Source organism: Pygoscelis adeliae, unplaced genomic scaffold, assembly GCF_000699105.1.
Source record: "Pygoscelis adeliae isolate BGI_AS28 unplaced genomic scaffold, ASM69910v1 Scaffold402, whole genome shotgun sequence".
Taxonomy (NCBI): Eukaryota; Metazoa; Chordata; class Aves; order Sphenisciformes; family Spheniscidae; genus Pygoscelis; species Pygoscelis adeliae.
The window spans coordinates 154,304-180,192 of NW_008824411.1; the positions used below are offsets into that span (position 1 = coordinate 154,304).

General features: G+C 42.3%; 1 protein-coding gene across 1 annotated transcript in view; it reads left to right on the top strand.

The window, feature by feature from the left end:
* The first annotated feature begins 2,831 nt into the window (after nucleotides 1-2,831).
* The window catches only part of DNAJC6 (DnaJ (Hsp40) homolog, subfamily C, member 6), a 25,267-nt gene continuing 2,209 nt past the window's right edge, over nucleotides 2,832-25,889 (top strand). Inside the window, 17 exon segments of the mRNA XM_009320572.1 lie at nucleotides 2,832-2,977; nucleotides 3,872-3,921; nucleotides 4,028-4,176; nucleotides 8,251-8,373; nucleotides 10,519-10,652; nucleotides 11,813-12,007; nucleotides 12,416-12,533; nucleotides 14,148-14,227; nucleotides 14,404-14,597; nucleotides 14,700-14,780; nucleotides 15,659-16,105; nucleotides 18,475-18,627; nucleotides 19,968-20,036; nucleotides 20,785-20,919; nucleotides 22,443-22,703; nucleotides 23,074-23,219; nucleotides 25,168-25,344. Coding sequence (XP_009318847.1) covers nucleotides 2,844-2,977; nucleotides 3,872-3,921; nucleotides 4,028-4,176; nucleotides 8,251-8,373; nucleotides 10,519-10,652; nucleotides 11,813-12,007; nucleotides 12,416-12,533; nucleotides 14,148-14,227; nucleotides 14,404-14,597; nucleotides 14,700-14,780; nucleotides 15,659-16,105; nucleotides 18,475-18,627; nucleotides 19,968-20,036; nucleotides 20,785-20,919; nucleotides 22,443-22,703; nucleotides 23,074-23,219; nucleotides 25,168-25,344 — 2,646 coding nt within the window. The 5' untranslated portion in view covers nucleotides 2,832-2,843.

Below are 25,889 nucleotides of genomic sequence, written 5' to 3' on the forward strand. Positions count from 1 at the left end.
CTTTCTGCTCCTTTATACATCTTTATGCTTTGTAAGAGACGTTGCCTAGCAGAGGAGCCTTTGAATGTATTTATTTTGTTCTTCTGTGAACAGTTTGTGAAGACTGTATCATTCCTAATAACTGAGAAAGACTGTCTTTGTCAGCACCGAGGATGCTGCTTTCATCCAGTGACTAAAAGATACCCAAGCAAATTACTGCACCTAGTATAGTACCAAGTGCTGCTAGGTTGTAAGCTTTCTAAATAGCTTCACAATAGCTAAGTAATACTTGTCTCATGTTAAACCTTAAATACTAGTTTTGTGCTCTTGGTTAAGTAGCACCAGCTTGCATTTCTTCATTAGACATCCTTTCTGTTTCTCTGTTTTAGTGTACATAGTAAACTTGGAATTAATTGCTGCTGCTGCTTTTAGAAATATAGTGAAATTCGCATTCTCTCTCTGTTTCTCCTCCTCCTCTCTCCCCCCCCCCCCCCCCCCCCCGCCCATTTTAATTTCTAAAGATTCTAAGCTTTCCATACCCTTGAAGCCTTTCTGTTGCTCTCCTACAGCATTTCCAACCATGAAAATTTGTCCAGTACCATTGGTCCTCTGATCCCTTTGCCCCCCTTCCCCTGTTCCAAGTTACCACCTTTCTGCCTTCCTTTCTTTTAAAAGTTGACCTGCAGAACTGAAAGTACCTTTTGAACATTACCTCCTCCTCCCACCCCTGGCTCTCCTAGCACAGAGTAATACGAAAGCAAAGTTTTTGAAGAGAGATCAAACACTGATTCCCTACTTGGAAGCCAATGAGCTACTTTGATTTTTTTTTTCCTTTTTTTTTTTTAATCATACTTGAAGTAGGTACTTGCGAGTGGTTTGGCCAAAGAAATATTCCTGTGCCTTGAGAAGGCATCTTCTGTTCTGAAGCTGGCAGAGTATTATCTATCTTTTTACAAGCACAATGGAGGAGAAGATACAGCCTCTAATTTTACCGGTCTAGCACATAGATCACGTGCATGTGGATCATGACCACATCAGAGTGCATTAAGCACCCTCTGTGCATAGGGGAATGAATAGCATCACTTTACCAATGGAGTCTCCAGTTTAAAGATATATATTATATTTATTGATAGCTCACTCCGGGTTTGAAAGAGTGAATGCCATTTAAATGGGTTTGGTAATCTGCAGAGTAAATCAGTAGGGGCTTTTTTTAGTGTAGGTTTTTTCATGTTTCTTAATAGTCTGAATGCCTGTAGAATACTTCTTCTGGTAACGACGATTATGTGAGCAATATTTCAGTAGCATGTATCTAACATTGCTCATGGACATGCTATAGAACCAGAGAAGTGATAGCTGTAAGGTCTCTTTCTAAAATACGTAATGAGCACTGGCAATGCCACCAGCCTGCCTTAACCATGACAAATCTTCCCCATTTCTGGGTGCCGGAGTAATTAATAATGACCAGCATGTTCATTTTACAAAGCAGCTGTCCAGTGGCTCTACAGCAGGACAAATGTTCTCAGACTTTCTGGGTGCTCTGGGAAGGGCAATGCTTAGCGGATGCCATCTCAATTGTGAGATTACCTGAGAGTGTGGCATGCATTTACATAGGTTGCTTGTTGCTTAATTTGCTGTGCTAGATGATCTAGGTCTTCTGACTAATCTGACATAATGAGGTAACAAATGTATAATTACAGAAATGTAGTTAAAGTTTGCTAGGATCAAAACAGTTGAGGCCTAGTGAACAGAAAGCAATTTAAATAGTCAAGAGCTTAATTTATGGCTAATAAGCAGTTAAAATATCATTTTTCTAGGTTTGTGTTTAACAACTCAATTCTGCAATAACACAAAACCACATTTACTCAAGTCTATGTCCAATTTATTATACCTAACTTTTCTGAGAATGACTGATGCTATTAACACAGCACTGCTATAATAAGGAAGGCTGCAACAAATCGGTTCTTGGTTAAGGCAGTGGAATAGTTATTCTATTATAATTGCAGAATGCAAACACTTGAGGTGTAAGGCCGTATCACAGTCCACCAAAATAACACTTTAAATGGCTCTTGCTCTATGTTAGTCTTCTATTGACTTTGCAGCTTTACGACATTTCAAACTGTGAAAGAAAAGCTTACCAAGGAGGTCAGCCCCACTCTGCTTTAGCCTTAGCAATTTGCTGAGTCTTGTATTAAGGCTGCAAACATACAAATATCCAAAAAGGTTCTTATTCTCAGCTGGAAATTTAATTCCTGAACTTTCTTCTTTTCTTGCCAAACCCCAAACTTTTATCTTCTTCCACTCAAGCAAATCTAACTGGACTCTGAAGTGACTTAAAATCACGCTGATGACTTCTCCTGTATCCATAGAAATGGATAGTCATAAGACAATCTTCAGTCATCTAGCTGCAGTCAAACTGGCAGCTGTGAGAGTTATGCTGAAGAGCTATCTCTTATACTAGTGCCTTTTTCTTACCCCTGTGGAGGTGGTTGTTGATTTGGTCTTGGTTCTGATCAGCAAATTAGCTGCATGCTGAAGAGCTGGTCTTGCTTTGGGTTGGGTTGAGAGGTGAGGGAGCTTGTATGGTGGTTGTCCATACTGTACTGATACTGAACAGTCAACCTACGTAAAACGCTAAGAGTCACTGATGGTTTCTGAGCCCAGCTGGCAAGAATGTGCTCTCTCATCTCTGGAAAATCATGACTTCAATAAGTAAAACTACTTTTGCCCTATGCTTGACAAGCAGCAGTGCACGTGAATACATTTGGTCTGAATAGAGCAGTGGGTTTGTTGGCTCTGTGGGTTTTTTCCAAACAAGTGATGTTGGCTTTGGTTTTGTTGTACTTGAAGGTGCCTCATCACCAGACATGGAGTCCAGCTATGGGGGAGGCTTGCTAGATATGGTGAAAGGAGGAGCAGGGAGACTCTTCAGCAATTTGAAGGATAACCTGAAGGATACCCTGAAAGATACATCTTCAAAGGTCATGCAATCTGTTGCCAGGTACAGTACAGCTGAAGCTGCCTAACACAGGTAAAATCACTAGCTGCAAAGTGCCAGTCTGAGCTGCCATCTTCACTAGCACAGCACAACTTCCAGAGGTGAAAATCACAAGTGACTTCATTGATTCTGTCTCATAATTGGTATTTGGTCTCAAGGAAGCAGGAAAACCAAAGTAAAAAAATCTAAGCTTCATAGTAAGTGAGCATTAACATCCTGAAATCTGGAAAAAGCCCCCCTAGTGAAAGTGGAGCACTTGATCTCCGATTCTTTCATTGATCCCTTGTGGGGTCCTTCTACTCAGCCACCACTTGAATATTTAGTCACTGAAAATTGGCTCATGTTGTATGCCTTCTCTTTGCTGTGCAAGGAGACTATTCTTGCTGATTGTAACTGTTCCCTTCCTTAAAGCCACCTTTTGAGTTGAATAAAGAGCTGAGGTAACTTTGCTTTGGTTACCTCTGCTGGGGTTGTCCCCTGTGCTTGGCATTCTACCTGCCTCTGAGGGATAGGAGGCTATGATAAATTAAAGAAACTTAATGCATGCAAGACCGCAGAGGCTTTGAGGGATCTGCAAAGTGGCAAACTGCTAGAGATTTCTCCTGAAAACTGACACTGAAAATTAATGACAAAAGGGAAAAGGGACCTTTTTTGCAAGCTTCTGCATCCAGTTAATTGTGCATGTGGAAGGAAAGGCTGGGTCACCATCTGCAGGAAGCTATTTGCACCCTCTTCTTAAGGCATAACGACAAAGTACAAAGAATCAGTTTTAAGATGATTCTTTCCTTGTGTCATAAGCAGATCTTTGTGTGGAAACACTCTTCTCCTGGTTCCTCTAATGTGCTGCCTTCTGTAAACTTGTGCATAATGTCTGTCTCCTACTTTGTCTTCTTTTAGTTACACCAAGGGGGAGCTAGATATTTCATACATTACCTCAAGAATCATAGGTAAGTACTGCTTATCAGATAAATAAAACTTGTCGTATCCCAGGGTTCAGAAGTCCATAAACACGTTACGGTGCACGCTCAGCCTGGCTTCTTCTTATGTTCCTAGTGATGTCTTTTCCGGCTGAAGGTGTTGAACTGGGATTCAGGAACCACATTGAAGATGTACGGACGTTTTTGGATTCCAGACATCCTGACCACTACACGGTCTTCAACTTGTCACCCAAGTATTATCGCAGTGCCAAGTTTCACAACCGGGTGAGTGTCTTCCGAGAGGTTAACAAGAGCAGGGGGGAAACTTCTTGGGAAAAGGGGCACCAGGTCCTGTTTCTGTCTATCCTGAGCATGGCAGAGTGTAAGAAGATGAAAAAGGAATTATAGATGTTTCTAAACTGCTGTGATCATTTCTGGGTTTTAGTTGATGCCTGGGACCACAGGGATTGAAGAGCTGGAAAGTTCAGTGCATAATGCTTGTGTTAGGAGCCTGTGAAAGTAAGTGGCATTGGATTAAGTTGACCCTGTGCTGCTCTTGGCTCCTACGTAGCTGTTAGAAGCTGCTGCAGAGAAATAAGGAGTAAAACGAAACTGCTTTGAAAGAAATTACCAATAAAAGAAGGTAGATTATTTTCACATTGAATAATCCTTCAGTTGTGCTTTGATCAAGCGGGAGCCCTTAGCAGGCAAAGCACAGGACTGGAAACTGGATCTAAGGGGCATTTTGGCTCTTCCACTAGTGTATGACTTTAAAAACCCACCTCCACTCTCTGCCCCAGTTTTCTTCTCTAAAACCAGAACAGGGTATGGGAGCATTGCAAGGCTCTGGTTCATTAATGGCTTTTAGAGGAAATCTCTATGAAGTACTGCTGTTGAAATGCAAGATTACATCTAATCTTTCAGAAAACTTCCTGTTCTTTCCCTCTCCCACAAGGGAGTGATGATTTTTTTTTTTTAATTTCTTATTTTTTTGTTGCCTTCAACAAAAAAGGCAACAGCAGTTGCCAGGCTTAACCCTCGGTCAGGGTAAGTGAATCTCATGCTGCATAAGCCTGATTTAATTTTAATTTGACGTATAGCTGAATCTATCTTCAGCAACTGCTCTGATCACCAGAAATCACTAACTCACACTTGAAGCAAATTTCTCAGTGGCAATCAGTAGCCAGCCATGACTTCAAATATGAGTAAATGGATGGGAAAGACTAACTAAAAGATACCAAGGGCTCTGAATCTTCAGTCTTGCTTCATACTGGTGCATCACTCTTGCTGTTGGTGGGAAGCAAAAGACAGATCTACTTTTGAAAGCCCAGCATTAAACATCTGTTGGTATATCGCTTGACCTGGCCATAACTCCTCCATCCCTTGTGCTTTATCTCCTACCCTACCCAACAGCTTAACAGATGACTTTGTATGTCACTCTTGAAGCATGACTAGGTGCTTTGTAAGCTATTGCCTTGACACACACAGGAAGAAAATGATGCATCTTTTAATAAAATATTGTACTTTCAAGTTATGGGCTAGGAAATACTGACTCCAAGTACTTTTCAGGAAAATGAAATGTGCATAGCGCAATACATGAGATCAGATGAAACACGAAACAATTATAAATATGAGGTTGAACTTCATATAAATTGGAAAAAAATACTAATGGGCTATCCAGGAGGTGAAATCCCATTAAGAGTATTTTCTGGATGAGGATGCCAGATGAGCTGAATTTTTGAGACGCACGCTTGTTCTTTGAAGTGACAGGCTTTTTAATTCTTATCTTCTTTAAAACTTTTTTCCTAAGATCAAAGTAGGTTGCTTTGCTGTGTAGCGGCACAGGAGGGAGATGACAGTTAATGTCCTGCTGGGCCATTTTCCCGCCCTGACGTGGCTGTGCAGGGCATGAAACCCCTAGTGCCCAGTCTATTGAGGTGAAGAGGGGACGATGAACACTAGAAGTTGCTGCTCAAATCTGGCTGTGCTCTGTTCTCCTCCCTGCCTCCCCTCCCCGGCAGGAGAGAAGAGCTCACGGCTGCTCAAGGAAGTGTGAGCAGTTTGAAAACATGCAACTCAAATATAGCGTTAAAAAACAAAGCCAAACTTCAAAGTCCCTGATGGGTCACATTCTTGGCTGTTGCTGCCCTACTGCTAAAGTAAAACAAGCACCGGCTGCTTATTTCCAAAGCTCTAGAAGAATTCCTGTTACTTTTCTGTAAGGTTGTCTTTCATGAGTGGTGGTGAGGTTATGTTTGAAATAAATGAAATGTTACATAGCGCGTATTTAATTTCCTAACTGCAAACCAGCAGGCAGATGTGTAATTATAGGCAAAGTAAATATATAATTATGGACTGTTGGGAAATGTATATTATTTACTTGATAAGTGATAATGGCTTTTCCAGATGCTTGACAGTGTGTTGTCATGAGGTCTGTTCAGAAAATCGTCAGTGAAAGGGTCACTGGTCATATTTAATTTTAACAGCCACTTGGAATCTGTATTGTGTTTTAGTGGTCTAACTGCAGGTGAATCTTGCAGTGCTTCCAGAAGGCTGCTGCAAAAGTAGTTGAGACTGGGAGGAGAAGACTTTCGCTTGATATAAAATAATAAAATAATTGGCATGATAATATAAAATAATTAGTAATATAAAATAATACACGTCACTTATGGCATGAGTACTCTGGCTCTATTAAAGAATTGAATAAATGTTTATGATCACTCTGTAATTCAGATTTTACAACGGTCCCATAACTGCAGCAGTGCATACACTGTCAGGTTGGTGGAACAGAAAGCTAACGCTGGCTGTTCCTGCACCAGGGGTTACTGCGTAGTGAACCTTTGGGTGTTTTGTGCCCCCTCGGCCCTTCCTGAAAATGCACAGGAAAGGAATAGGCAAGGGAAAATCAAGTGTATACAACAGAAGGAATGAAATAAACTTCAGCTTTTGAGACAGGAGAAGATGGGGGATGAGGATAATGCTGCAGAGAGGATAAATAGGGAATGGTCATTCACTGCTTTCCAAAGCTTGAGCATGGATTGACTTACTGGGTAGCTTCTACTGTGCAAACCTGCACTTGCTCACCAAGTGCACAGCTGAATTTCAGGATATTGTGGAAACCAAAAACTTTCATTTGGTCTCAATGAAAATCTAAAAAGTGATTAGACAAATATCTAATTAGATATTAGATTAGACAAAAATCTCCCAAATGTTAAGCAGAGGTCTGCTGGCTCAGAAAGGCTGGCAGCAGGATGGATGTGCTGGATTAGGCAATACTGCCTGCTTGCTCTGCCCCTGTACCCTCTGGGTGTCATTGGACCTGTTGTTTGAGATAAAACACAGCTTGATAGTTCTCTGGTTTGAGTCGGGATTCCTGTTTCTGCTATGAGATGTTGTGCAGGTGTATGTAAGAGAGAACCTTAAATACAAGTTTTATGAAACCTGGAGCACTTCCTTCCTCTGAGAGATGAAATGGTCAGGTATGGAAATCATATGGCTATAAAAGAACATCTGGGCAAACCATCTCCTTCTTGCCCCCGGTTCTCATTAAGCAGGATCCAAATGTTAGCCAAGAGTGAGAACCAATTCTTTGTCTGAGGACAAGCCTTACAATGTTTCTCCTTTAAATTTCTTCTAGCCAGAAATGCCTTTTAAAAAAAGATATTTCAATTAAAACCAGATGAAACAGAGATGTCTGTAGCAGGCTATTTGATGTGCTGTTTGAGACTGCAAGGACTGTTCTTGAGATAGGGGTTATGACTCAGAACTAGTACATCAATGAATAGTAACTAGACATACTTTAGGATTTGTGGTTTTTCAGCTCTAAGAAGTTATTCATTTTTCTGGCTCATATCTTAACTATACTTATTCAAATACGATTTTTTTAACAGAAGTTTCCCTTTCATCTGTCAGATAGGGCTTGAAAATCCTATGACACAAAATGACCGAGAACAACAGATGCTCAGTGCCCTTGGAAAATCAGAGCCATAGTTTTTAGGGACAAGTTGTACAAAGGCTTTAGACATAGCAGAAATCAATGTGCTGCTGCAAGACTGGAGTGTTATGAAAGGCTACTCAAGATAATCTGACTTGCAACGTAAAATTTTTAAAATGTGTAGTCAATGACAATACATCAATATTATGTTATTTAATTGAGAATTCTTTTTTGTTTGTCTCCTCTAATTCTGCTCCATGACTTTCATGAATTATGAATGAGAAGAGATGGAGTAGGTTTCAAGTACATAACTCTAGGTTGTAAAAAGAAAAGAAGTACGTTTCTTGGCAGAAAGCATTTGTAAAAGCATGTATTGCTTAATGCTCTTATGAAGCTGCCTTTTGTTTACTGTGCGATTCCTGCAGGTATCTGAATGTAGCTGGCCAGTACGACAAGCGCCTAGTCTGCACAACCTCTACGCCGTCTGTAAGAACATGCACAACTGGCTACAGCAGAACCCCAAAAATGTGTGTGTCATCCACTGCATGGTAAGTACACCAGAAAGTAACCACATTTTTAGACTTACGAGTCATAAGTCGTATTGCACTTTGCATGTCTAGAGTCTGTGTACAAGGATGGTGACAATTTCTAAAAGAAAAAGAAATGTAATAAAATGAACCCCCATAGAAAGGGACATCATCTTCCATGTGCAGCTACATAGCTAAGCTGGAAGACCTAACACTGAATGAGAAGCAGGAATCCAAAGCAAGAGAGGTCACAACTGTTCTAGCAGTGAACTACTAGAGGTAGTAGTAGCAAAAAGGTTTGAACTTCACCCGAGAACTGACCGTAAGGATTGTCAGCCTGTTATGGCTTTACATTTTATTGTAAGTAGTCGCAGGACAAAATGCAGCCTCTAGACGGAAGGTTACTGATGGACATTGGGGAGAAAACACATCGTTGGGAATTCTGTTGAACTGTGAAACTGAGATTGTTAAAGTCTCTTGTGGTCACTACTTGTCAGGCCTGGCTGAAGAAGTCCAGTTGCCTTCTGCTCCTCTTTGTGCACTGTAGCTGAAATGGTTCCTAAATCCCCCGTAAGGGCTATTCAGTACTGGGCAACGTGTAGACAGGATGCATGAGAGTGGTGTGATTCTGTATGACTAACTTGTAATTTACCCCATAAAACCTTTAATATCAACAGTAATGCCCAAAAGGAGAGTTCTGGTTTGCTCCTGGAGCCTAAATTAAATGTGGGAGGCTGTCAGCTCTGATCAGCGTAAACGGGAAGGAATGGGGGAAATGACTCATCCCAAACTGCATAGACCTTACATATGAGTCTGGCGTTTCTGCCTTGCGTAGCACAGCCAGTGGCTATGGGATATAAATTCCATTCAAACAGAGATGAAGATGCACTTGATGGCTTCAGTCCTGGAAATCTAGCTCAAGAATCAAATTCCTTTACAGTCCTTTGAGCAATGAATATCCGAATAATGCTACAAAGGACAGGGAGACCTTTTTAATACTTTCTAAGGAGTCTCCAGAAGCCCACTTAAGTTTATGTAAACCTGAGAGATCTTTTCAGAGCAACTGGCAGGGGCTAAACCTTAAAAAAGCAAATAGCCTGTTAACCTCAAGCATGTGCTCAGGCTCAGCAGGTTACTGGGGTCTGGATCAGCTGTGGTATGGCAAATCCTAAAGTATAGCTGGAGTGCCTAAAAGGTGCCTGAAATAAGTAATTGCAAGGAGCCTGTATAACTTTTCACTTGTGTTTCAGGCTTTGAGGGTGCCTGCCTGCCTGATGGGTCAGTAGGTTTCCCACTCCTTCCTTGTAAATGAGCCTTGACTTCTGGGATCTTCTGTCACTTCCTGAGCAGGCTCTCGTACCCATTGCTGCACCATGAACGTGCATCCAAAACTAAGCAGGCATCAGACTTGGATTTTGGTGGAAGCTGGTGGAAGGACTTTTTCTTTTTGTTTGGCTCACCAGAGCTGGGGTATGATCTGTATGGCTCATCACCTCGTATGTTCCTGGGTATAGCAAGGACCCAGGGCACAGGGGGTACTTTGATTCTCTCCTGCTTTTTCTGTATTTTTGGTCTTTTTGCATCGGTCTGACTCAGCAAACACACTTCCCTTCATTATCACCCTAAATAAAAACTAGACTTTTTCAGGAACAATCTGTAGGTTGAGGGCTCTGGAGCTGTTTGGGTGAGGCAGCCTTGGGCTGGATTTTTTTTTTTTTTTTCTGTTTGTGAACTCTTCTAGGTTAAATTTTTATTAGATGACTGCCTGCAGCTGTGGGACAGGTGTACTGTGACCCCTGTGGTCAGTTCCAGGCTTATGTTTGAAATATTTATAATATTACAGCTTGGGACCAGCCATGAAACACCAACATTTACAGACAAAATGTACTTCTGGGCTTTCAAAACAAGTCTAAACCATCCTCAGCTTTGACTGCTTACTGGATATTATCTTAGCTTTGATCCAGGCCAGTGCTGCTCACTGAAGTCCTAGGTATTAAACAAATGACACAGCACTGGAAATTCCTCATCATCATGCAGTCTTAATCCTAGTCTTTCTGGAGAAATTATTTTATGTGATTTAAGGAAGAGTGGAGAGTGTTCTGCTGAAATTTAAAGGCTGTCTCTGATACTTACACATTTTTCTCCTCCTGCCCCTTTCCTTAACAGGATGGCCGTGCAGCCTCAGCCGTTCTGGTCAGTGCGATGTTCTGTTTCTGTCACCTCTTCTCTAATCCAGGCCCTGCTATGCAGTTGCTGAACACAAAGAGACCTGGAATTGTACTGTGGCCATCTCACAGGAGGTAGAGTATACTGGCTAAACGCTATGCAAGCAAGCTATATTCCTCACACTAAAAACTGCCTGAGTACCTGTTGTCTGTGTTTTGGCAATGTGTTCCCAGCCCCTAGGCTGAGATAGGTGTTCAGATTTCACTTTGTTCCCCAGAAATAAGTGGTAAAGTGGTGATCAGGCACTGGAACAGGTTGTCCAGAGCGGCTGTGGGATCTTTCTCCTTGGAGATCCTTGGCTGGGTATCAACCCCAGCAGCATAATCCAATTCTTAGATACAGCTTTGAAGTTGGTCCTGCTCTGAGCAGAGGACTGGACCAGATGATCTTCAGAGGTCTCTTCCAACATGAATTACTCTATTCTTTTATAAAACAATGCATGTGATCTGAAGGGCGTATATGCTGCATGCCCCAGTCTCTCCACCCAGACCAGCCTGAAGGTGCTGGCAGGAGGCGACAAACTGAAAACTCCAGAATTCCTATTGCAGCATGAGCAGTACTCATGCATTAGCCATGGTACTTAGCTTTGATGGGTCTTTACTGATATTTATGGCCACTTTCATTTTATCCACATTGATATAACAGTAATGGAGGAACAAAATCAAACCTTACAATAGCTTTGCTCAGTAGTTCAGGAAAGCTGACAAACCTGTAGTTAACAGGGCCTGGGTGAATCCTGCTCCCTATGTCAGCTTCATCCTTACAGGAGTTTACACTGTAAAACTGTCTTTTTTACAATTTCCATTAAGCAGAGGAAAAGCTGCCTGTCAGAGCAAACCAAAGATATAGCGTTATGTGTGTAATAATAATGATCTTTCAGTACATGACTAACAATGTAATTCATCTGCTATGTGCACATAAAATAGAAGGCAAACTTCTACTGGTAAACCAGAAAAACCATTGCTCAGCACCTTTGCTCCTAAAAGGTGAGGAGAAATGATCTTCAGCTCAGAGCTAAAACCCAACTTGCTTCCTCTCGAGCTCCAGTTCTTGTAATTAAACAGAAATAGAAGCGTAGATTTTGTGTCAGCTGCAAGGATGCTGGAGTACGTGGAAGCTCCAGTCCTGGAACTGTGAATCGCACTTTCACTGGATTTCAAGGTAGACTTCAAGTACAGAAGGAAAATCGGTCACCAGGGGTGAAGATTTTGGTAATGGCTTTCTCTGTCTACAGATACATAGGATACATTTGTGATCTAATAGCAGACAAGCCCATCGTTCCTCACTGCAAACCACTTACTATCAAGTCAGTCACCCTCAGTCCAGTCCCCTGTTTCAACAAGCAACGAAATGGGTGCCGGCCCTTCTGTGACATTCTCAGCGGAGAAACCAGAATCCTTACCACTTCCCAGGAGTATGAAAGAATGAAGTGAGTTGCTGTGATCTCCTTCCATCCTTAGGAGCTTAATGCAAGGAGGCTTTCATTTTGCTGTAATGTGTCTAATATCTGTGCTGCAGTCATTGCCAAACTGCCTGATAAATGAAGGAGTGCATATATTAATTGAAAGTTGGTGCCTAGCATTGAAAGGAACTGCCACAGTGAGTCTGAAGTTGTCATGTGGTGGGATACCTTCATAGAGATAGTTCAGTGCTGTGTTGGTTTCCCCTGTGAAATGTTTCTGTTTCAACTAAGCCTAACATTAAGCAGAGCGCTGAATGCACCTTCTGTTTGCTTGGCCTGAGCGAGATGATAGCTTTTATGTTGACATTGTTGATGGGTGGTAATGGCATTATGGAAGGGAGCTTAACTGTGGATTTCCTTCTCTTCCCTTCAAAGAGAATACCGTGTGCAAGAAGGGAAAGTCCTAATTCCACTGGGAGCCACTGTCCATGGAGACGTTGTTGTTTCTGTCTACCATATGAGATCAACCATTGGGGGACGCCTTCAAGCAAAAGTAGGAGTTTGTCTAACTTCTCTTGCATGATAGAGGCAATGTAGCTAACTAAGAGGTGGCTAAATATGGGGTCTAAGAATGCACATTGCACTTGTGATGAAAGTTTCCTTACTTGACAGTAGACAGCACAAATTTGAGCAGTGCCAAGTGAAAGCAAAGATCTGCATATGGAGAAGTCCATGATGCCTCTGGTATCTCTTTATGGAGATGGTGTCTACTGGTAGGGTGTAGGATCCTTCCAGCTGATGTAGAAGACAGAAACCGTCCATCAGTAACCAGCTCAGGGCAAACCACAACCAAAGCCTCTACCTATGCACTCTAAGAAGATGGAAGAAGATTTTCTTCTGCTCAAATTAGAATGACTTACTGAGCCATCACTCCTGCATGGTGTCCGTTTTGATTGCTCTAGAGCAGCCTTCATCTTTTTTAGTCATTAGGGCAAAAAGGCAACTTGCGTGGATTGGTCAGTCATGGGGATAGGAAAGACCATTTAAGCCGCAGACTGGTCAGACAGCCACTCTCTTCATAGCCAAAAAGCCTCTTAATGCTAGCAGATCAAAGAAGTGGGAGACAGTGGAAACTGGGGAGAGAGAACGGAGGGGTGCTGGAGTGAGCACACCCTGATGTCTCCTTCCCATAACATAGAAGCAGTGCTGAAAATATGTATTGGCCTCTGCTGTTCTAGGCTTTGAGACAGACTTTAAAATGCTGTTCTCTGGCTCCTGCAATTGCAGAAGAGGAATTTGGAAATGCAGTCTGTTCAGACTAGAAAACTTGGATCTGCAAAAACTGAATCAGTAATTGTCATACACTAAATTGCTCCATTAACCTTTGTAGTGATGAAGGTTAATTGGCTCATTCAGTGAAATAACCTCTTTAAATTGACTTAAAGCACAAAAAGTGAGGGAAGAACCAAGTTTTGTCCCACCTGCTTTGAGTACCACCTCATTTGCTCCCTGCAGATGGGTGCTGCATGGCTGGTCAGGCAGAACAGCTCCCAGACTCCCACGGCTGGCTGGGTATGGTGGCTGCATTCTCAAATGGTCACTTTATCCACTGATACTTTAATCTAGATCTCCATAATTTTCCTGATGATATGTTTGGAACCTTAGTATTCAAGTTGCAGGGTGACCAATGAATGTTTTTCTCTTATTAATTTGTTATTGGTGCTGTTTGCCGTACAGATGACACTTTACCAAAGCCTCTACTGCAAGCGAAATGGTCTTATACTTTCCTGGGGTACAAACCTATTGCTCCAGTGTATTCAGTGGAAACAGATATCGGTTTCATTTAAGAGCTAAAATGTCAAGTAGATCCCAGAAATGAAGACAAGCAGGGGATGAAGACGTATTCCTGAACGCTGTGAAAGCACTCCATGGTGTGAAGGCAGCAGCAGCAAAATGTAAGGCAGACGGAAATATTTGGGTTTGAGAAGGAAAAGCTCTGCCTTCTGTAGAACAAACAGAATGAATTAGTTTATATAGCAGTTATAATTAGTCTATATAGTAACTGGTAGTAAGGTAGACTTAACTAACTGTCTAAACTAAACTAAATAAATATTTTAATTTAATGAATGTAAGCACTTGTTCAGTCTGGTGCTCTGTGTTTTTTCAGATGACCAACACACAAATATTCCAAATTCAGTTTCATACTGGATTCATAGCCCTGGGAACAACTACGCTAAAATTCACCAAGTGAGTATTTTAAGCTGAACATTAATCAAACCTGAAGCATAAAAGCCTTATGAAGGCTGAAGGAGAATATTCACAGATGAAATGTGAAAAGTCTGTGTGCGTGCATATATTGAAAGACTATATAGCTTTGCAGAAATATCCTTTCCTTTTTAACTGAACAACCCTTGTCCATTTAGGCCTGAACTGGATGCCTGTGACTCTCCAGACAAGTATCCTCAGCTCTTTCATGTTATACTGGAGATAGAAATACAATCTACTGATAGACAAACTGAATTAACTCCCCCATGGGAGAACTTCACGACAAAAGACATCAATCCAACCATTCTCTTCTCCTCTCATCAGGAGCATCAGGACACTCTTGCTTTGGCAGGTAAGAACTGCACAGGTTTGCTCACTTAATTTACATGCTTACCTGCATGCTGAACTTTGTTTTGCTTGATTTTATTTATTTATATGGTGCTCTGTGCTGCAGGTAGAGGTCCCACTGATTCACCCCAGGATAACATAAGAAACGTTGGACAGAGTGCATTCTTCTCATCTCTCAGCTGGCAAGGTACGCAGACTTGGTGTTCAAAGTAAAATCTGCTTTGAACAAGATAAACAACTTTTTTTTCCCCCCATCTCTGGAGCACAGAGTCAGGCTGAAGGATCTGATTGTAACATGGCTTTCCTATTAGAGCACAGCGTATTGCTGGTCACACCCTTATGTTGCAATTGAGTGGCATTAATTTCCTACAACGTCCTCTTCAAACACTGCCTGCTTGTGCCATATATGACAATTATTGGCATTGTTCTAGTGTAAAGCTTCGCCCTAGGCTTCCTCGATGCTAAAACCAAATTTAAGCTGTTTTTTCCTAATGTTGCACTTTATATATATCGTGCTATGAGAATGTAGCACTGAGAGTGTTTGTCTGAGAGGCCATTTGATAGTGCTGAACACCTTGAAAATCTCATGGCGCTGCCAAATGCAGCGTTCCTCCTCTGGCATCAGCACCGTGCTAGGTAGGAGCCCAGCATGAGAGATCCTTGTGGGCACAGCTAGGAGGGTGGTTTATGTCCATACTCCTTTTCAACGAGCCTTGTTTTGCCTGGATTTTGAGGCATGGCTGGAGATCATCCTGGATGCTTGGTCCTGACCCAGAAACTTGTTCAGTTTGCATCTGTAGGCCTTACACTTGCTGACTCTTCAGGCTTGAGGAGAGTCAATTAACCTCTGTCTGTGTTTCCTGATCAATATAAGCTGGCTCCTTACAATACAGACCAGCAAAGACTTTAAGTTAATCTTTGCAAAGGACTCTTATTTTAAAATCCAGCAAAATGCTGCTGTGGTTTTCTCAGTAGCCTTTTGTTCTGCATGTAAGCTGATTTCTATGGGACCTTTGTGATGACAAAACTAACAGCTACCTAATTTTATTTTTAATCATCGTTTAGATCAGAAATCTGACAAAAGTAGCTCTCACCCCACCTCAGAGGATCGAGCAGCGTTGGTGCATGAGGAAAGCGAACAGTCAGATGACGAACTCTTGTCCCTTTCCAGTCAGCACAGTAATGCCAGCGGGGACAAGCCTCACGGGACACCAAAACACAGCAAAAAGCAGCAAGAGCCTCCAGCACCACCTCCGCCTGAAGACGTGGACCTGCTGGGCCTGGATGGTAGCCCTATGAGCAAGAGTTTTCCCTCGCAGCCCACTGCTGCCCCCTCTAACTCAGACTTGCTAAATGATTTGTTTGGGGTTGGTGGGCCAAGTTCCCAGAGTCAAAGTGGACAGCCCGCTGCTGAGGAGGTCTTCCATGTGGGGGGACCTGGATCTGTGCAGTCAACTCCTCGGCGTTCTGCAGCTTCAGCATCCCCATCCCCGTCCCCAAGGGTAGGAGAAGGTAATAGTGGCTATGCCTAGTGTGTGACTCGGTGGGGCACATGCTTTGAGAATCCCACCTGGGTGATCTGCTCTGAGCTGCTGGATTCCTCTTGGGTACGCTCATTTCATGAAAATTAAGAGCTGCGAGGGACCCCGAGAGCCCAGCCAGCTCCTCTACTCTGAGACAGGAGCTGGTGCATCTTCACAGTCAAAAACACAAACCAGATTATCTAGTTTGTTCCCTAAAGGATCTACTGGAGCTCGCCCAAGTGTTTGGCTGGCTCCTTACGCTAACAGCCACTCGAGATCATCAGTTTTGCTCTTACTTTGTGTTCAATAATGCATGAGGAGCATAAGTATTAATTTAAGAAAAAAAAAAAAAGCCTCTTAGGTTTTTGGGTAGACCCATAGCAGTTTTAATTGAACTTCTTTTTTAACTTTAGGGGGTTTGGAGCTATGATGCTGGTCCTGGACTATGAAATATGGCTACACTGTTCTGCTGTTTCTGGCCTTTCTGCAGACAAAGATAGGCAATACAAGAAGATCTTTTGTTTCTTCGAAGACAGACTGAGATTAGGCTGGCAGAAGGAGTGGTTGAATAGATATTAGAAAGAGAGATCTTTTGGAGGGTTAAGTGAATGGAGGAGACCAAGTGAAAATCATTTGTAAGTGAGCAGGTGAAGAGCCCAATCCAAGTCGCTCAGATCCACTGAGGGCCTCTGGAATAGGTGGTCAGTTTTGTGTGGCCAGTGGCCCGATCTGACAGCAGGTCTCTGTGCACCACACTGAGCTGCACAGCCTTCCCGTGTTTGGTTTGGCCTAATCTTTTATGTTATAGTTTAAGAGCTGACGTTGTCAACATGTACCTGATTCAAAGAGGACAGTATGCTTACTTAACTTTTTCTCAGCAACTAGTAACTTAAAGCATTTGCAATACCTGCCAACTTTCTTGTACCAAAATGGTATTTTTTCATTTTGTTAAGGAGGCGCAGGCTTGGGTGATGCTGGGGCTGACACCAGGAGCACCTACCACAGGATGGCCATGCAGCCAATTTCTGAAGGCTCTTCTTGAGTCCTCATTTCTCAGCTAGGTTAAAAAAACCTGTGGGCTTGGGGAGGTTTGTCTGCTAGTACACTCAAACACCAGATTTGCTATGGTGTTTTTTGAAGCGAAAGGGACAGGAGCAGTTATAATCTCCTTGTATCAAGACTTGCGAAGGGAGGGAACAGGAGACAGGATTGGAAGCAGGAGAGGAGAGAAGAATACAAGTTTCAGTGGAAGAAATTAGACCACTTGTATATGGAGAAGGTTCATCTTGCTGTGGCTCTTGTGTGCTCAGTCTGAGAGCTTTCGCCTGGGGGTGGGAAGGTTGAACAGATATGCACCTCACAAGGCAGAGGTGCAGCAACAGTACCAGGAAAAGATTTCTGGATATTGTTGTTGAGCAGTATAACAACAGGAGTTGTATGATGCTGCTTTGCAGAGGCCAGATTGGTGCTTGAAAGGGAGAGGAAAGGTACCACACAGCTGAGTTGTCCCAGGCCAGGAAAACAAGAGTAAGAGCTTGGGAGATAAGCGAAAACTCATAATTTATTAAGTATCCTAAGCAATGAGTAACATAAATAATGATTAGCATCATTAACACAATTCATAGTGTCTCTGGATTGTATCTTTCTTACAGTAGTATATATTGCATCTCTGTTCAAGATGCTCTTTACCTTAAAATTGTTGGCAAATAAGAATTTGAGTGACTTCATAGGGATTTCCTTTGTTGGTTGGGTTTGTTGGGTTTTTTACATGAAAGACAGTAAGCTGAACAAATTGATCAAAAATGGAGTTTGAGAATGAACTGGATTTTTGTAACAAGTAATGCTATGTAGGAAAGATACCGGTTATTTTCTAAAGCTATTTCTAAAAGACGGTCCTTTTACCCTCAACATGTATAACCTTTGACAGCCTAAAATCATCTTGGACTGTGTTCAGTTCTTGAGAGGAAGCAGGAACTGCGCCAGGGTGCTAACTCCAAGCTCCGGGCTGTCCCTGACCATCCATTTATTTATTGGCAGTATGTGCAAGTTGAAACTTCATCTGAAGTGTCTAAGTGTCTAAATACTCGCTTTGACTGCTCCTAAACTCAGCCCCTCTCTTTGGAAAAGACAGATGGGATCAACAAATGTGTTGCCATGACCAAGTTATGTGGCTCTCTATGTCCCCTAGCATTTGGCTAGGGTACTGATATTTTCCAGTTGCTCTCTCACAGTTGCACGCTGTCTCCTATTTGGTATCTGCAGGTATTAGGTTTTCTTCTCCACTCACTGGTGTCTTTTCCCTGAAGCATGTTCATTGTACGAGTTAATGATTTAGTCTTCTCAAATATGTTTTTACAGCAACTGCCTTTGATCCATTTGGAAGTAGCCCTAAGCAAACTGGTCCAGACCTCCTAGGTTCCTTTCTTGGTTCATCAACTGTCCCTGGTGATCCTTTCCTTCAAGCAACAAGAAGTCCTTCACCAACTGTGCACAGCGATCCCTTTCACATGGGTAAGAAAGTGAGGCTATTCTAGCCTATTTAAGTAGACATGAAATGCTGCTTTTAGATAGTGATGGAGCTATTAAGTACAAACTGATGCTTACTATAAAATGACTCTAAACCACAGAAACCCCATGAAACAGGAAAGAGCTTTTTGCCTCTAGACTTAAAGCATATTCATAATTTGAAGCGTGGTAGGATGAGACTTGTTTTGCTCAAGTCTTATACTTAATTAATAAGCTATTTGTATACATGAAAAAAGAGACCATGAAGAATGTCTGCCTGCATATTCCTGTGGTTTTGAGGTCTCGTTTGAACCAAACTACCATTAATTGAGCTAAATAGAGCATGACATATTAAGCCTGCTAGATAAAACACGTCCTTTGGTGATTTTAGTTACAGGCATCTGCTTTCTTCAGATCTGATAGTAATCCTGGCCAAATTCACAGTTGAATTTGACTCTTATTTGAAGAGAAGGAATTTTTTTTCTTTATTGGACTTTTTTCTTCTCTTACTTTGTTTGAAATGTCCCTTAGTTTTCCCCTTCTCCCCCTGTGCCAAAATGTAATGTTGTAACCTTCTCTGAAACACATTCAGATACAAATTTGTTTGTGTCTGATCATCTAACACATATCCCTTGGGTGCAACAGTCTCGCTGGAAAGCCAAAATGACAAGGGAGGAAACTAGTGTGCTGCTGGCACTGCTCGCATCCTTGCTTTGCCAAACTCAGGTTTGGATATTAACTCTGTGAATAAGATGGTTGGGTCACACTTGGAGCTGGCTGCACTAATGACAGGAATTTAAATGGTATCCCAGCATGATGAGGTATTAAATTACAGTGCTAGTGTCTACAGATAATGAACTGCTGGCAGAGTGAACTGCATAGATGTACAGGCTTTATTTGATACAGGGTTAAAAGGAGGACTGTGTGTGTTCTTTCTGGTTTACATCTGTGTGGGCTGTTTCACTGTATTTGTTTTCTCCATCCTTGCCCTTTGCATGTAGAGTATTTCCTTGGGTTGCGATGTATTCAGAAACACTAAACCCCATGTGTTATTCTGGTGATAAAGCTTTTATAAATAAGTATATAAAGCCTCTGACCAAAGCCACCATAAAATGAACACCGTAACTCTGCGTCCTTCCCCACTTACCTCTGTACAGTATGAGATCAAAAATAAACGTTAAATTTGTAATGCCCATTGTGGGGGAGAAGTTAACTTCTAATTAGCAAATAGTAGGTGGACACAATACTGTCTCTCCTGCTGCTTGCCCCCTACTCTTCCTAGACGCTGGATTATGTTGGTTTTGCTCTACTAGTTTGAGAAGTTTATGCGTAATCATTCTGCTTAGCTTCTAGCACACCAACGGTTTCCATACAACCAGATGTTTCCGGTGGTTGGGACTGGCCCAACAAACCAGGTATGTATCATAAAAATTCAGGACACTTAACAAAAACTTAAGGAGCCCTGAGAGAGGAGAGGCAGATGGAAGATGCTGTCAGCGACTGCAGAGAACAGATTCCCTCTTTCTGCTGCTTAGCACTTTGACTAATACAACAAAACTTCAATCAGGCTTTTAGTTAGTCTCATCTCAATGCAGCAGGTATGCTGCCTGTTGTCCTGGTCTCCCAGTCATCCAAGTGAGGATCTGGCTAGAGGCTACCAAACTCTTTCTGTTCAAAAACCTGAGTTTCCTTCCTCAAGAAACCAGGGCCTGAAACAGGACAGGCGCTCAGTGAGGATGTGCATACTTGTGTTTCATTCCAGTGTAGAGCCAAGAGAAGGACCTGGGAAGTGCTATGCACTCCTGGGATGCCACTAAATAATAGCATGATTCTTTCTAATCTTGGGAGAGTATGTATGTCCTACCAAAAGTTGCTTCCTGAAGGCTTCTAGTTCTTAAAATATATCCATTTGTCATAATTACTCTGTCACCACAGACAGTCTAGGGAACATTCTTGTTGCTGAGCCTAATTGTGAGCGGCTGTGCAACTAGTCTGGGCCAATGCCGAGTTGAGACTGCTTAGGAACCTGACAATAGTACACTTAATTTTAACAGCAGCCTTCTAACATGTGACTGAGCACTAGGTAAGAGCTGCACTCATGTAAAATACGATAAAAACTGAGTTATTTTCTTTTTTTTTTCTTTTCTTTTTTTCCCCTTTAAGGTGGCCTAGGTGTGGGAAGTAAGTCAGCTGCCACCAGTCCTACAGGATCCCTCCATAGCACTCCCACTCATCAGCCTAAACCCCAAACACTGGATCCATTTGCTGATTTGGGGACTCTTGGAGCAAGTTTAGCAGGTTTGCATCCCTTATTTAAAAAACAAACAAACAAACAATTACCAGCTTGCTCTGTTTTAGAGAAATAGGATGAACCACCTGGTATGTGACAGAGAGCTCTATGGGTCCTCTCAGCCTGCCTGCATGCCAGTGCTGCTTTCAAGCTTTTCCTCCTGCCTGATTCTCTGTAAGTTCTCACAAATCTATGCTTTTACTGATCCTCCATCAAAAAAACTGTTAGCAACTTGTTGGGACCTTGGTAGGCTATATGGATTGCAAAGCCTAACCTCTGTCTCATAAGTCTAAACAGGCTCTGGCTAAGGATGCTCTGTGTTTAACTCCGACTGGAGAACTGTTGCTACAGACCTTGGAGCAATGCCTGGGAGGAGACTTTGGCTCTTCAAAGCTACTGGGGTCCTTGAGGAATTGTTTCCTTCTAGCCTTGACTCATTTTTGTCCTTTGTGAGGAAACCTGTGCACCTCACTAATCTGCCTCTAATTTGCAGTACTATCTGAAGGTGGAGTCTGAACCCGTTTTCATTTGCACCTGGCTACAAAGGACTGTTTGCTCGACTGCTTAGACAAGCATTTTCTCCTTGTTTTATCTCAGAAAGCAATCAGCAAACCCTCAATCCCAGTGTTAAAAAGGCAGTTCTGACAAATTATTTAAGTTTTCCTTAAAACCCAGCAATTCTGCCTTCTCTGACTCTGGTAAATAGATTTTTCTTCCCTTTGTCACTGCCCTCAGCTCTTTGCAAGACATTGTGGTTTTATCCGATGTTTGTTTTCTCCTTTGCGTCAGTACCAGCATGGTTCTGGAATTAGGTTTCCCAGTTCCCTCTGCTGGATCACTAGCTGCTCTGCAGGAGCAAAATAAAAAGTATGCCAAAACCCCTGTCAGAACCACTGAGGTGCTTTTAAAACATGTATTCTGTAGCAAAGTTATGGAGTTTAAAAACAAATGACTTGGCATCCACAGGATATTTAACCACATTTTTGTTGTTCATTACTAAGTCAAAAGCACTTGATCCAGTTTCCATGACATGTTTCAGAGCTCAAAGTTGAGTGTGGATGTTAGTCTCAAATAATAAAACATTAGCACTGCGTACCTCCCACCACAAACTAAGCCAGAAGAGTAGGCCGTAAAGTAATAAGGTGCTGAAACACACAACTCTGGGATAGTATTACAGCAGCACAGCATAAGGAGATACTATTTCAACATATGTCAACTTGATGTTGCCACCATAACACACGGCAGCTCTGGTTCCCAGTTAGCTGCACGTAGCTTTCCCTCCATTTCCCCAACGAGCCGCTACTCCGATCCCTGAGCAATCTTGAAAGGCAGGTGCTGTCTTTTAAGCAGCTTACAGAGTAGTGACAGGGAAGTTGAAGGGCTTTGCTTGGTGTTGCAAGAATAAGTTTGTGGCAGAGCTGAAAATAGAAGCCAGCTGCCTGGGGGATTTTGTTTAGGTTCCCTTTTTGGAAGGCAAGTCAGTATGCCGTTTGCTAATGCCCACCGCCATTCCTTTCCCTGTACTCTGCAGGTGGCCCTTCGTTTGCCAGTAAACCGACCACGCCGACAGGCATGGGTGGAGGATTCCCCCCCTCGCCGCAGAAACCCTCTCCCCAGCCTATGGGCGGCAGTGGTTGGCAGCAAGGAGCTGGCTAGGGATGGCAGCAGGCACAACCCAAGGCCCAGCCGAGCATGCCTCATGCCTCTCCCCAGAACAAGCCCAATTACAACGTGAGTTTCTCAGCAATGCCGGGAGCACAAAATGAACGTGGAAAAGGACCAGCTAACGTTGGTAAGCTTTTCAGAGTTCACCATCCGAAAGGTTGACTCCTTCTAATATTGCTTTAATGCTCAAACACCTTAACTGGTTAGGGTCTAAGCAAGTAAGTCATGCTGATCATTTGATGATATATAAAGTTCAACAGTAGTTGTCCTGTCCTAGACTCTAAAGTGTGCTAATATTTAGGAAATCCTGTATTCCAAATGGGCTTCAATAATAATAATTCAAAAGTAACATTAACCTATACCTTTTTTGTGAGAACCTGCACACTCATTAGCACTGGGAGATATTGTTATAGTGATGTGGGGGGGGTGGCTTGGGTAGAAAAGCAGTGTTAAATAAGCCTGTATTGTGATAACTTCAAATCTTTTTGTTTTTCAAGATTCAAAACCAAAAGTGTCTGCAGATTTCGAAGATCTATTATCTGGTCAAGGTTTTAACGCTCACAAGGACAAGAAGGGCCCCAAAACAATAGCTGAGATGAGAAAAGAAGAAATGGCTAAGGAGATGGACCCTGAAAAACTAAAAGTAAGCAATATTCTTGTTTATGCTCTTACAATCATTCAACGTGTTTCTTGTTCTCATCATGCTGGAGGCTGCTTGAAACACTGCCCCTGAAAGGTGGAGAGGGCAGTAAGCCACCAACTGTCCTGCATGTGAGGCAGCTGAGCAAATCTTTCAGATCATTTAGTGCCAGACTATCCTCCTGTTTTAGCACTTACTTTAGTGTGCAGCCTTCACAGCATTGCTGGATCCCAAGGACCATGTGCTATCTCTCATGCTTGCTTTCCATAAAGTAGGTGTCTAAACTTGATAGCATCATAAACTGCTGGGCAGTTCACATGCCAGACAACAATGAACTGGTGTGACCAGAAAGACAAAGTCATAAACTGCAGGTGTTGGGGAAAATCTGGAAGAATCTCCACTATCTCATCAGAATGAGAGATACTACTTAGAAAAAGTGGTAAGTTTGTAAAAACTCCCTTCTGAAATAGCTTCTTACAAATAAGCCAGATAAAAGAGCAGTGACCATCTCTGCCAGTCCTTCTGCCAAACCCAGGTTAAGATGAAATGAGGGATGTTCTCCCCATGATGAGATTGCCTTAGGGCAGAAAGTGAGACCTTCCTGCCGTTTGTTCATATAATAAATCCTCGTGTTTTTCCTGGAGATGCAAACATCCTTTAGAATAGATTTAAAACTCCAAGGTTACATTTCTGTCCTAAACCAGACTGTGGCAAAAAGTGGCTTGCTCAGTGTTACTGTCAGGGCTGCCTGTCTTCCACATCACTCCAGCCCTGATTAGCAGGCACAGCTAATTGAACTAATCCTCTGTCTCATTAATCTTGCCTGCTTTGGAATTCTCTTATCTCTCCTCAATAAATTGCCAAACTACAGATCTATTATGAAGGGAACGAAATTCAGTCTGTCCTGCTCTGCATTTGAAATATGAAACCACGAATTATAATTGCAGAAGGATACAGAAGTGAGAGGAAAAGCCCAAGCAAAAGCCAAGCAAACTTCTAGAAAACAGAATGAGTGAATTTTTTTAATACTTTTTTTTTTTAACCTTTGGAAAGTGTGTGCCAGCAACCATGCTGAACACGAACGTCAACCACTTGTAACCAAGCTGGACAGCTGTCAGGCTATCAAGTGTGCAGTAGTTTTCCCAATTCATAAGCTATACAACTTCCATGATTCATGTGGTACTACTTAATGTGTGCAACATTTTCCCCCCCAGCAAGCTGCCGAATCACTGAAGCACCCAGCTGATTCTCCCTTCCCTATACAATTCCCTTTGCTCTGATGCATTTTATTTCATTGAGTCACTTCAGTTGAGCCTGGAACTGTTAAACGTGAAAACCAAAGCGTGAATAGATTTACTTCCCTTTCTTTCTCCCCTTCCCCAGCCATAGGCTAAGATGGCAACCACTAAGGGGGACAACATTATCTAGGAAAGTGGACTGCCTATTGCTTTATTTGACTGCTGGATTGCAGGTAGCAAATAGGTACATGGAGAGAATTGAGGCTTCTGACTTTAGAAATTAAAAGGATTTGTATTGAAGCCAACCTTCAACATGAGTCTTTAGAAGACTTAACTCTAGACATGCACAAAAGATAAGATACACATCCACAGCAGAGTTCTAGTCGAGCTTACTTTAGGTATCCGATTAAGCCTGCTGAAGCGCCACACAGTTAAACATTTCATTTTTCTTTTGACTATTCCATCTAATGACTGTTCATAAGCATTACCAACTGTCTATTTTTAGCAGGGATGTTGCTCAAGGTGTGTCTTAACTTTCAAGCAGTGATGTGAAAATTAATGACAAAGTAGACAAATATCTTCCAAATGTTTTCTAAAGCTTGGAAAGAAATGTAAGGTGCTCCTTGGAGGCATTGCTATTCAAATGAAGAAACTTTTTCCTACTGGAATATCTAATGTAAGGCGTAAATTGAGACTCACATTCTTCTCTCCAGGTGCTGGAATGGATTGAAGGGAAGGAGAGAAATATAAGAGCCCTGCTTTCTACAATGCATACAGTCTTATGGGCAGGGGAGACCAAGTGGAAACCTGTTAGTATGGCAGATCTTGTAACGCCAGAGCAAGTGAAGAAGGTCTACCGGCGGGCAGTGCTTGTCGTTCATCCTGACAAGGTAAGGTTTTCCTAGTTTCACACTGTTCAGAAATTGTCATTGTTCTCTTAATTATAAAGTGTTGAATGTGATTGCTTAATTTATTGGTGCAAACAGCTTTGTAGAAAGTAGTAGTTCAAGATTTTTGCCAGTAGTAACTAACTACTTCCAAGAGTGTGTTTGGTACGTGCTGCTCCAAGCAACAGAGGTTCAGATCTTCAGCTTTTGTCACCCTTGCTTTGACTCTAAGCCATACTGGTGGTGAACAACAGTCCAGAATATCGTGCCTGCTAAAGGAGATGAGGGTGTGATAAAGGCACATGAAAGGACAAGGGTCTTAAAATCAAACTTCTAAAATGGAAGAATCAGGTTATCTGATTATCCAGCTTGTGGTCTTGCTGCTTACACTTGCCAGCAAGAGTACAATGACGCCATCTGGGAAACCCTATGGTGATGAGTCTTCCACTTTTAAGGAAATGGAGGCCTTGAGAGTTTCAGGGCAGTGGGCAAGGCTTGAGAAGGTGTGGACTGCCCAGAGGCTTGCAGGAATCCTGCTTTTATCAAGG